Consider the following 12,995-nt stretch of genomic DNA (forward strand, 5'->3'; position numbering starts at 1 on the left):
AAGCTATTTACTGCATTTTAGGTGACAGCTCTGGGTTTCCTTAACTGTTCTTAACATTGCAGACTTACTCTGATTTTAGCATCTGCATACAGATACTTCTAATAAGCTAATACTACACATACTTCTAATAAGCTAATACTACACATACTTCTAATAAGCTAATACTGCACATACTTCTAATAAGCTAATACTACACATACTTCTAATAAGCTAATACTACACATACTTCTAATAAGCCAATACTACACATACTTCTAATAAGCTAATACTGCACATACTTCTAATAAGCTAATACTACACATACTTCTAATAAGCTAATACTACACATACTTCTAATAAGCTAATACTGCACATACTTCTAATAAGCTAATACTACAGATACTTCTAATAAGCTAATACTGCACATACTTCTAATAAGCTAATACTACAGATACTTCTAATAAGCTAATACTACGCTTACTTCTAATAAGCTAATACTGCACATACTTCTAATAAGCTAATAGTACGCATACTTCTAATAAGCTAATACTACGCATACTTCTAATAAGCTAATACAGGTATAGGACCCATTATCCAGAATGCTCGGGACCAAGGGTATTCCGGATAAGGGTTTTTTCCGTAATTTGGATCTCAGTACCTTAAGTCTACTAACAAATCAATAAAACATTAATTAAACCCAATAGGATTGTTTTGCATCCAATAAGGATTAATTATATCTTAGTTGGATTCAATTACAAGATTCTGTTTTATTTCTACATAGAAAAAGGAAATCAGTTTTAAAATTCTGAATTATTTGATTAAAATGGAGTCTATGGGAGACGGGCATTCCGTAATTCGGAGCTTTCTGGATAACGGGTTTCCGGATAAGGGGTCCGATACCTGTACTACACATACTTCTAATAAGCTAATACTACGCATACTTCTAATAAGCTAATACTACGCATACTTCTAATAAGCTAATACTACGCATACTTCTAATAAGCTAATACTACCCGTACTTCTAATAAACTTTATTACAGTTAAGGAGTGAGAAAAATGCCAATTACCTTTAATGCATTTCACATATTTTTCAGCAGTTGCATGAATTTTTTTGCTGAAGCAAATTGATTTGCTCGGCTCGTCACTATTCCTCAAAGTTTATATTAGAGGATTTATTTGATTTTAGAATCTGCATACAGATCGCTCTGACATTCTCCTTTTCAGTTAAAAATGTCATATAGGCTTCATCTCAAGGAATCCTTCATGTAGAGACAGATTGCTGAGATTGGAATTGTGACAATAACTTTTTAAATGAATTTGTTTAGAAATTCCATGAGATTTATGTTATTTTAAATGACAGTTCCCCATAAATTAATTTAATATCCTTACCTTTTTCATGCACGGAAAGCAGGCCATTTTTCTAAGCAATGGATATTTAGCTTGTCTTCACACTCTGACTTTAGAAAACCAAATGTGGCTGTGCCTGAGTGTGTGTGTTCTATAGCTCAACAGTGAACTTTCCAGCAGTTGGAGGACTAGTTATTGGGCCCCTAGACTTATAGACAATTTACTCAATTTATGCAGAAACTTGCAAAGTTTGAAAGAAATGTACAAAAGTTACTTATGATGCAATGAGAGCACAGAGCAGCGTGACAGGGGCAGGTAGGGGGGTAGGGTCTAATTTAGGCAAGCTCCACTGAGCCCCCAATCAACTGACTGACTTATTAGCAAATTAATCATTTTTATTATATACAGGTCCTTCTCAAAAAACTAGGATATTGTGATAAAGTTCATTATTTTCTGTAATGTACTGATAAACATTAGACTTTCATATATTTTAGATTCATTACACACAACTGAAGTAGTTCAAGCCTTTTATTGTTTTAATATTGATGATTGTGGCATACAGCTCATGAAAACCCCAAATTCCTATCTCAAAAAATTAGCATATTTCATCCGACCAATAAAAGAAAAGTGTTTTTAATACAAAAAAGTCAACCTTCAAATAATTATGTTCAGTTATGCACTCAATACTTGGTCGGGAATCCTTTTGCAGAAATGACTGCTTCAATGCGGCGTGGCATGGAGGCAATCAGCCTGTGGCACTGCTGAGGTGTTGTGGAGGCCCAGGATGCTTCAATAGCGGCCTTAAGCTCATCCAGAGTGTTGGGTCTTGTGTCTCTCAACTTTCTCTTCACAATATCCCACAGATTCTCTATGGGGTTCAGGTCAGGAGAGTTGGCAGGCCAATTGAGCACAGTAATACCATGGTCAGTAAACCATTTACCAGTGGTTTTGGCATTGTGAGCAGGTGCCAGGTCGTGCTGAAAAATGAAATCTTCATCTCCATAAAGCTTTTCAGCAGATGGAAGCATGAAGTGCTCCAAAATCTCCTGATAGCTAGCTGCATTGACCCTGCCCTTGATAAAACACAGTGGACCAACACCAGCAGCTGACATGGCACCCCCAACCATCACTGACTGTGGGTACTTGACACTGGACTTCAGGCATTTTGGCATTTCCCTCTCCCCAGTCTTCCTCCAGACTCTGGCACCTTGATTTCTGAATGACATGCAAAATTTGCTTTCATCCGAAAAAAGTACTTTGGACCACTGAGCAACAGTCCAGTGCTGCTTCTCTGTAGCCCAGGTCAGGCGCTTCTGCTGCTGTTTCTGGTTCAAAAGTGGCTTGACCTGGGGAATGCGGCACCTGTAGCCCATTTCCTGCACACGCCTGTACACGGTGGCTCTGGATGTTTCTACTCCAGACTCAGTCCACTGCTTCCGCAGGTCCCCCAAGGTCTGGAATCGATCCTTCTCCACAATCTTCCTCAGGGCCCGGTCACCTCTTCTCGTTGTGCAGCATTTTCTGCCACACTTTTTCCTTCCCACAGACTTCCCACTGAGGTGCCTTGATACAGCACTCTGGGAACAGCCTATTTCTTTTTGTGTCACCCTCAAGCAAGAGGGTAAGGGCTCTGACACACGGGGAGATTAGTCGCCCGCGACAAATCTCCCTTGTCACGGGCGACTAATCTCCCCGAGTTGCCATGACCCGCCATCCCACCGGCGAACATGTAAGTCACCGGCGGGATGGCACACGCGACAGCGCGATCGCCAGTCTTTTTCTGCAATTTCGGGAAATCGCGCCGCCGCGTGTGCCATCCCGCCGGCGACTTACATGTTCTCCGGTGGGATGGCGGGTCATGGCAACTGGGGGAGATTAGTCGCCTGTGACAAGGGAGATTTGTCGCGGGCGACTAATCTCCCCGTGTGCCAGAGCCCTTACCCTCTTGCTTGAGGGTGTCAATCATGGCCTTCTGGACAGCAGTCAGGTCGGCAGTCTTACCCATGATTGCGGTTTTGAGTAATGAACCAGGCTGGGAGTTTTTAAAAGCCTCAGGAATCTTTTGCAGGTGTTTAGAGTTAATTAGTTGATTCAGATGATTGGGTTAAGGGCTCTGGCACACGGGGAGATTAGTCGCCCGCGGCAAAACTCCCTGTTCGCGGGCGACTAATCTCCCCGAGTTGCCTACCCCTGCCATCCCACCGGCGAACATGTAAGTCGCCGGCGGGATGGCAAACGCGGCGGGGCGATTTCAGGAAATCGCCGAAAAAGACTCGCAAGTCTTTTTCGGCGATTTGCGCCGCCACGTCTGCCATCCCGCCGGCGACTTACATGTTCGCCGGTGGGATGGCAGGGGTAGGCAACTCAGGGAGTTTTGCCGCGGGCGACTAATCTCCCCGTGTGCCAGAGCCTTTATAGCTCGTTTAGAGAACCTTTTCATGATATGCTAATTTTTTGAGATAGGAATTTTGGGTTTTCATGAGCTGTATGCCACAATCATCAATATTAAAACAATAAAAGGCAACTACTTCAGTTGTGTGTAATGAATCTAAAATATATGAAAGTCTAATGTTTATCAGTACATTACAGGAAATAATTAACTTTATCACAATATGCAAATTTTTTGAGAAGGACCTGTATATATGAACTACTACTGACTAGTTATTGGGCCCCTAAATGTACACAGGTGACAGAGGCAGGTAGGTGGGTAGGTTAAATTTAGGGAAAACTCCACTGACCCAATGAACTGACTGTAAATTAGCAAATGAATTCATGGAACTATTTAAATGAACTTCTTATTAAGTAGTAACATCAGCTGTTTATATTGAGATCTATTTACAGAGAGTTCTAGATTCTAGGTTCTAAACTTGAGTTATAATTTGTATAGAAAATAACTACACAGTAAAAGAAAGATATTTGGAATGTAATATTAGAAAGCGAAACACAGCAGAGAGATCCAGCATATCAGACAGCAATAGTCACACAGAGGTACCCGCTTATAATCCACAAGGTTTTCAGATCGTTTCTCCTAGGAAGATCCTTTTTGCTGCAATCAGAGCACAGCTTTCTTGACAGACAGTAAAATTGACCAATCAAGGCTCGGGGAGATATTACAAACTGAAGGCAGTGCAGAAATGAAGACTGAAAAGAAGAATCTGCAGCTGTAACTTTACCTAAGAACCAACTATGAACTTTTGCTGCAGTTTTTATCCCCCAGGTACTATACACAGGTGCTATACTGTATATGTTCTACAGGCTGAATCACTAGCTGAAATTAAATTGTTTTTTGTCACCTGACACCTATAATATCCCTATCACCTATCCTAACGGAGGGTAAGTAAACTCTTTGCCCCTGAAAAAGCTCATTGTGCTTTTAGATATTTGTTGTTGTTGTTTTATGCACTATTTCTTTTTTTTTTGTCATTGTTTTGTTCATTTCTAGTTACAGTGGGGCCAATGTTGTGTATCAGTGCCAGTATTATAGTGCCAGGGCCTGAATATCTGCCATCTGTACCCACTGCCTCTCACTGTATATAATGTGCTGGTTTTGTAAATACAGACTGTATCTCACTGTATATAATGTGCCTGGAGTGTCAGTACCCACTGCCTTTCTTCCTATAAAACTAACCTAAACAAATCTAAAGGGGAGGTTCACTTCTAAGTTAACTTTTAGTATGTTATAGAATGGCCTATTCCTAGCAACTTTGCAATTGGTCTTTCTAATTAATTTTTTATAGTTTTTGAATTATTTGCCTTTCTCTTCTGCCTCTTTCCAGCTTTCAAATGAGGGTCACTGACCCTGGCAGCCAAAAAGTATTGCTCTGTGAGGCCCCTTAACTATTCATATTCCCATCTCTTGTTTAAACCACTACCTGGTTGCCAGGGTAAATAAGACCCTAGCAACCAGAGAGCTGCTGAAATACCAAATGAAGAGCTGCCGAACAAAAAGCTAGATAACTGAAAAACCATTAAAAATAATTGCCAAATTGTCTCAGAATATCAATGTCTACATCATGTTAATTTAAAGGTGAACTACCCCTTTACACTAACTGATCCCAAACACAAATGGATGGAGAACCCCTCACAGAAGTGCACATACTTTTACATCCTAAGCATTTTAGGGTAAAAAAAAGCCCTCCCACCCGCACTTTTGCACAGTATCCCTGGGAGTCAGTTGGAATCGCAAGAGGTAGTTGGGAGGATAATTTTTTACACCAGCAGCAAATCCACTAAGTCTCACATTAGCTGTAGGTCAGTCTATGTATGGCCCATATTTAGCCTCCCCAAACAAAAAAGTCTCCCTCCGCCTATAAACTTACCAACTGGTTGATCTGAGAGAATGAGGGGTTTTGTATGTGCAGCCTGTCAGTAGCAATTCGATTTAGAGCTGTATTGTCTAAAAGCACCTGTGAAAGGGAGAACGGCATTTATGGAGATCATCTTACATACATATATACATAATTGTTAAAAGGGCCATTAACACAAGAAAAAAGTAAGGCTTTCGTATGCAATTATGAACTATTACTCTGCACCAATTTAAGGTAAAAAAAAGGTGCTTACTTCAGAAGCTCTATTCTGTGTTTACTTAGCTCAAATATTGTTAACATAACGGGACCCCAAGGCTGTTTGGGTTGGGTTGCCATTATCCCCCAAATAATATGACATTTTTTCCTACAATTAAACATAGTGGTTCAAACAAGGCAAATATGTGGTGCTAAAATTTTTTTGGGTCAGATAAGATAATTGCCAGTAACGCATGGGTATTGTGTAGGTTTCCAATAACGGCAATAAGGCAGCTCCATAGATATACAACGGTATGGATTTTTTAAAGTTATGCTCTTACTATAACCCTAAACATCATATACTGAACTTACCCACGCTGAGCAGGCTTATTTAGATTTAACAAGATGCAGAAAATGTGCTGCTTACACAATGCTTTTTTTGTTTAAAAAAAAATTAATCAAAGTTATATTTTGACAAAGGCACACAGACGTATAACTATGGTTCTGGTTTCCAAAGAATTTTTTAGCATCATTTTCAGTATGGAGTTGTATTAATTCCCCCCTCCCATTAGAAGTATTGAATTTATTGTGTAGTTACACTTGTGTGGGACCAAAAAATAATGCCATATATATACTTCTGGCTTTTGGGTGTAAAGGGGCACGGCCCGGTGGTTAATTACTTTAGCTTTTCATTTGGCCCCATACTACTTAGCAGGTGGGGCCAAGGTAACTGATGGGTTAATAACCTGGGGTCCCTGGGGAGACAGCAGTGCTAAGTATTAAGTACAGGCCCCATCATTTCTGATAGAGGCCCAGCATATTAATGTAGATCTTGCCACAATCAGGGAGATGTAATACCTACCCCCAAAAAATAGGCCTACAATGTTATAGTATGATAATAAAGGTAGGAATCTCAAATTACTTCTCACCTGTCATTTAATCTGTCCAAAAGGTAAAACCCTAATCCAGATCCTGTCCCACCTGCTACTGAATGGCAAAGCACAAATCCCTCTTAAAAAGCAAAAATTGGGCAAATTATTAGAATGTATTGTGGGTAACATTTTAGTAGGAGCACTGCTTTGCTGACTTAATTGACACACACATTAGGGTTGTCTCAACATACCTCAATATATTTTCCAAAAATATCCATATATATTTACCAAACTATGTGGTGTGCCCAAATATAGTGCAAATGAATTTTCACCTCTGACACTCGGTATGTGTATTATGTGCCATAAGACCCCCTACCAGTACGGAGACCTTAGAAAACCTCTTAAAACATTGGTAGCCAGGGGTTATGTTGCTCAATGGTGCCAGGGCCCCCTAAAACATTGGTGGTCCTCCCCCAGTGTCCCCATACTATGCCCTGCTCCCCGCTCCCCCACTGTTTCCTCCGGCTCCCCCCAAGCATATAATAAATAATATAGAAGATTTCACTAGCACAATTTAACACCTAGCTTGGTAAATTAGCCCCCCCCAGTTCCTGTTACCAGCACCCTTATTATGAGGAGACCAGTTACAGTGGTATACTGTTTATTTACATGTGATTGTAAAGGAGAGAGGCATGAAAAAGGCATTAATGGTCAGTAACAAGGGTTAGAGCCTTGACGTGGCGTTACTGCTCACATGTGTAACCATGCGCCAATTTAACCCATTGTGTGAATGCACATATTGTATGTTTTATTTATATACTGCCCTGAACTACTGAATGCTGACAACTGTATATAGTGTATTCTTTCAGTTTTAACTATTCTTTCCAGGTCTTTATCATGCCAAGCGTTCCTGACAAAGTTTCTGCTTATCCATGGACACCAGTTTGTGTTGTGCGCTCTTTTATGCGTATTTGAATTACTAACATGGGCAAAAGTATGCTAAAGTAGCACATAGAGATTACAGGGTTAACAAAGTCATGTATAAAATCAATGAAAGGCACATTCTTTTGGAATCCAAAATTAGAGCATACAGGCAGCTGCCATTTTGTCAGGACAAGGTGTGCATCATCCCAAAGACGTGTGCACCAGAATGCGGGGCCGTATGTCCAGGCTACACGGTTAGACAGTGAGGAGGGTGGGGCATGGGAGAAGGTCAGTGAAATCCAGGAAGTGCAGAAATGAAAGAGAAAGTCATTTTTATTGTAGTCATGTAACACAGAAAAAAAGATCTTATCCTAGTACAGTGATCCCCAACCAGCTGGTTTCTGTGGCAAGGTGAGCTCAGGTATAACTCTCTGGCAGCCATTCTCTATGCAGAGTTCTGTCCTTCACTATAGAGTTTTGTGTGATGAGAGGGAAGACTCTAAAATGTATAAAGCAAGCTCTCAAACATGGTGGCATCCTTATTCACAAACTGTTGTGCTCCTTGTCGAAGTTTTAATACCTCTTTATGGGTTTCTTCATCCTGGGTAGGAATAATAATGTAAGTAAAATCACAAGTTCACGTACACAGGAAATTCACTCAACCTAAAATATAGGTGGCATGTCCTAAAGAAACCCCATATTTACATCAATGCATTTTTGCTTAGGACCTTACCTCATCACCACTTTCAGGACTTGGCGAAGGAGAGCGGCAGTAAACTTCACTTGTACATGTACTGCCATTGATAAAGTCTTGCAAACTGTCAGCAGCTTTATGCAGCTCTTCATCCTCATAAAGAAAGACACGTCCATCTTCAGAAACCAATACAACCAGCTGCATGCCTGGTGCCATGCACAGAACATTGTCCAGAGTCCCCAGAACCACCATATTTGTCTTTTTGGGCAAGTAGAATTTCTTCCAGCTTTCCAACATGTAATTTTGACCCATATAAACAGTCCCATTTAGATCACAGATACGAAGGCAGAGATTATTTGGCAAACGGAGTCGTTTCTCTTTATTGCTCTTGACATACCTGGAGACTGATTCCAGGTCAGCAGCTACAGAAACAAATCTTTAGTTAGAAACTGATATCATTTGAAATAACAAAGTGATCCTTTTCTGAAGGGATAAACAGACTTCACCACCTGGATTTCTGAAATTATGACAGTCTATATTCCCAACCTCCAACCAAATCCAAGAGTATATGGAAATCTCACTAAAAAAAACAAACTAAAGGCATAGGGCTCATTTTTGAATTCAAAAGCAGCATGCAATGTGCAAAACGGCCAAAATTGGGCTCTTTTTGCACTTTGCCCGCTGCACCGGGGTGTATGCAAATAGCCGCAGGTCTCTGTGCTGTTTTCTTTATTATTATTAAGGGGAGGGCGGGGGAAACATGTAAGTGACCTCCCCTTCCACCCCTACTTTGCATATAATTCTGAGGTGCAAGGTTGGAGCAGAAGGAGGCACAGTCTATATCAAGGCCCTTTCCTTACAGGGCTGAGCCCCTTATTGCTCTTGCACCCCCAGGTTTGTAAATGACTCCTATAGTCTAGGGATTTATGAAGTAGAATAAAAGTTAAGAGTGCAGACAGAAGACAGACATTAGGGCTCATGTATGTCCATATGTGCAGTGAGCAAGGCTTAATCACTATGTATTTAGGTTAACTTTTAGTATGTTATAGAATGGCCTGTTCTTAGTAACTTTTTAATTGGTCTTCATTTATTATTGGTTATAGTTTTTGAATTATTTGACTTTTTCTGCCTCTTTCCATCTCTTAAATGGGGGTCACTGACCCTGACAACCAAAAAACTATCACAACCAGATAGCTGTTGAAATTCCAGTATGAAGAGATGCTGAAAGACTAATTGCAAACGGTCTCAAATATTACTGTTTAAAGGTAAACTACACATCTACAAGTTTGTGACTTTTATGCTTTAGTGTTGCTTTAACAGTAAATGCCAAGTGGTAGAATTACAATAGATCAGTACTTGGGACTGGGAAGCCTTATGACAGCAGTGAAGAAGAGAACAGAAGCACAAATTAAGCAAACGCTAAAAGGGAAGTAAAACATTAAATCGACCAGGTAATGGGCTTAAAGACATTTTTAGCAGTTTTTACCATTGCCCTAAAGCTGTTAAGATGGTGGTTTCCCAATATTCACACGCCAGGACAGATGGATCAGTACAGGACTGGATAAATCTGACAGAGCCACCAGAGCTACTCCAGAACAATGCACTCTGCTTTTGACTCCCAAGCATGCAAAAGAATATTTCACCATAAATACAATTACTGTAAGGCTACATGACTTACGGTTTATTCGGAGAATCTTTGCAAGGTTTTCTTCTAGCTGGAAAGGAAATCCCGCCAGGCTATTATAAAATAAGAGATTATAACTCACATTAGCCACAAAAGAAAAACATTTTGTTGTTCAACATCATCATTTTCTTGCTTCCGTAGGAAAATCACTTTTATTCTTGCACCCCCAGGTACCAAAATAAAATCTGTTAAAACCCAGATGATTTTTCACACATAAGAAAATTTTTAACTTCAAAACAAATAAACTGCAAAATGGATACCCCAACCTACCATATTTGGTTTATGTCAGTACATTTCAGATTTAAGAAACAAAGGTGCACATGAGCGGCATGACAGGAGTGCACAACGGACACAAACACCAAGTACCGTATATACTCGAGTATAAGCCGTTCCGAATATAAGCCGGGGTACCTAATTTTACCTAAGAAAACTGGAAAAACTTATTGACTCGAGTATAAGCCTAGGGTGGGAAATGCAGCGGCTATTGCTAAGTTTCAATAATCAAAATAAATACCAATACAATTACATTAAATGAGGCATCAGTGGGGTATATGTTTTTAAATATTTATTTCAAAGAAAAACAGTAAATTAGCTCTGTAAGTGGAGAAGAGGGTCAACAAAAACAATATGGTATCAACAATGATACCTTTAGAGTACTACCCCCTTAGCTCAATCAGCAACCCAGCTAAAACACAAGAGTTAAAATCATTCAAAACTATATATAGATTATATAGAATATAAAGTGCAATGTCTAGTGCAGAATGGGACAGGTGAGGATGGTACATGAAGATGAATTTGGGAGCAGGCCAGGGCACTGGAGGGTCTGGTTGCGGGTGGCTTATTTGCACACAAAAGTCAGAAGGTGCTAGTCTGGAGGGACCCATAGGGACCCAACTCGAGTATAAGCCGAGGGTGACTTTTTCAGCACATTTTGGGTGCTGAAAAACTAGGCTTATACTCGAGTATATACAGTAACTCATTAAAGCTTGTTATGTAACCCCTTTTCTATATCCACCCCCCCCCCGCACGCGACCACAGGGTCTGCTGTATACATAGTTGATCGGCTGAAAGGTAAAACCAAACTAATAATTGGCTCAATGCAGTGCATACATTGGGGTCAATAGATGCAAATACCTACTCCCATGCCTTTAAGGTAATACAATTAGGCTATCCGTTGTGGTCCAACGGTAACTCAAGCAAAGTTTCACTCACCCCGACAAAGAGTAATCTTCTCTTCTATGCTGAGCAAAAGTAGCTGCCATTATATTTCTCTGTATTAAGTGTCACAGTTCCACAAAAATACTGCTGTAGACAAAAATAAATACATTTCTTTCTTTTCAGTTTGAACAAGAAAACAATATATGTACATTCTATATATGGGAGATTGTATAACATTCATGCTGTTTTTGTGTTTCTAGTCAGCTTCCACTCCGCCATATAAAGGATTGCCTGGTGAAGTCATTTATTAAAGGGAACCTGTCACCCTAAGAAATAATTCCAGATTGTTTTCAATTGTATTTGTCAAGCAAAATAAACTTCACTTACACCATATAAATTAGTTTAATCTTATTTTCTTCAGCCTTGGAATTCACAGTTGCAGTAAGCAGGCAGGTGCCATTTTGTGGCACTGATATTAAGGCAAGCTTTGCAACCTGCCAAAATCTTATTTCTGTGCCAGTATGGGTGGACCCGATGCCCATGTCTATGCACTGGATATAAAATTAGATTGTGATGAGGGAGGGGGGAATGTGAGGAGTTCAGCAACATCTGAGAAGTTCTGAATTAAAAGTGAAAGTAACTGCCAGCCCAAGGCATAGAGGTGGGGCAGGCAAAATATGATTGACAGTTGGGATTCTTAAATGCTTTTATAATGGGTATGGATGTGTTAACTAAAAAAAAAAGTTTGGAGTTCATATTTAATTTGAAAAGGACTTTTTCATACAGCTTTTTGTGCCAGGGTGACAAGTCCACTTTAACAATGGGCAAATTTGCACCCAGGCAAGCATTTGATATGGGCACATTTCCCATAGAATCCTATTCAAACAATAAGTTACAAACAAGCCCTATGCACCCATGTTGAACTAGGGGTATATTGTCCCTTTAATTATAGGGCAACACCAAGGCTGAGGAGGTTAAAGGAACAGTAATACCAAAAAAAAGTGTTTTTAAGTAATTTAAATCTAATGTACTATTTCCCTGAAATTTCACTTTTTGGTGCTATTGTTCCCAAAAGAGAGAATTCTTTGATATAGGATAGTATATCGAGTCCCTATGGATAAGTCACCTAATTAGCTGATAAACTTGTATTTGCCGCTGCTCGCCTTTGTCCCAGGCTGGGAACCAGCTAAATACACAAGAAATTACCCCTTCTCCTCAGAGACGGAAGGTTAGCTCGACACTCGTCGAAAGTACAGCACAATATGGCGAAAGGAAGTGCGTACTTAGCGAAACAACAAGCTAGCAAGTCACTTACTCAGCGGCAAATACAAGTTTGTCCAACTACTCACCTTTGTCCCAGGCTGGGAACCAGTAAAATACACCAGAAATTACCCCTTCTCCTCAGAGACATTAAGGTTAGCTCGACGCTCGTCGAAAGTACAGCACAATATGGCGAAGGGAAGGGCGTACCTAGCAAAACAACAGGGCCCTAACACTGACGTACCTTCTGGCGTGTTACGCAATGAGATGGCCGAGAAAGAAAGCAGAGAGAGAGGGACAAACGATTACGACTCTAGGCTAGCGTACTCTTTTGCAGTGTGGTTTTTAATTTGTACTTGCACGGTATGGGTAATTAATTTGGAACGAATTACTGACGGATTTGATAGCAATTGTATACAGTAATAAATAAACGAATTGAGTTTCTTAAGGTATAGTCATATAATACGGTGTTTTATTAATAAGACCATTCAGTGGCACTTTATGCCATAATGTTGAAGCAATAGGTTGCAGGTATCTGATTTCCTTTCACAGTTCGGTAAAACCTGCTAAGGCTG

General features: G+C 40.1%; 1 protein-coding gene across 8 annotated transcripts; it reads right to left on the reverse strand.

Annotated features, from left to right (window-relative positions):
- Positions 1-7,939: 7,939 nt before the first annotated feature.
- LOC100496691 lies at positions 7,940-12,973 on the reverse strand. Of its 8 annotated transcripts, none has more exons than XM_012967526.3 (5): positions 12,665-12,973; positions 11,215-11,307; positions 9,997-10,055; positions 8,358-8,740; positions 7,940-8,225 (listed from the first exon to the last, which is right to left on the reverse strand). In XM_012967526.3, exons 2-5 carry the CDS (start codon positions 11,262-11,264, stop codon positions 8,124-8,126), a joined length of 594 nt encoding a protein of 197 aa, XP_012822980.2. In that variant the 5' UTR covers positions 11,265-11,307; positions 12,665-12,973; the 3' UTR covers positions 7,940-8,123. The 8 variants fall into 8 exon arrangements, with proteins under 8 accessions (XP_012822980.2, XP_002935932.2, XP_004916401.2 ...); XM_002935886.5 differs by lacking the exon at positions 12,665-12,973 and adding an exon at positions 12,553-12,648; XM_004916344.4 differs by lacking the exon at positions 12,665-12,973 and adding an exon at positions 12,510-12,642 and having other exon boundaries at positions 11,215-11,304.
- Between the last annotated feature and the right edge of the window lie 22 nt (positions 12,974-12,995).

The sequence above is a fragment of the Xenopus tropicalis genome, chromosome 10 (assembly GCF_000004195.4).
Source record: "Xenopus tropicalis strain Nigerian chromosome 10, UCB_Xtro_10.0, whole genome shotgun sequence".
Taxonomy (NCBI): Eukaryota; Metazoa; Chordata; class Amphibia; order Anura; family Pipidae; genus Xenopus; species Xenopus tropicalis.

What these genes read in the sequence shown, in the direction of transcription:
- LOC100496691 (XM_012967526.3), bottom strand. Translation starts at nt 11,264, where the DNA reads ATGGCAGCTACTTTTGCTCAGCATAGAAGAGAAGATTACTCTTTGTCG. An exon ending in GAAGATTACTCTTTGTCGGG is followed by an intron (nt 10,056 to 11,214) that starts GTGAGTGAAACT and finishes ATTTTATAATAG; the next exon opens with CCTGGCGGGATTTCCTTTCC. An exon ending in GTCCTGAAAGTGGTGATGAG is followed by an intron (nt 8,226 to 8,357) that starts GTAAGGTCCTAA and finishes ATTCCTACCCAG; the next exon opens with GATGAAGAAACCCATAAAGA.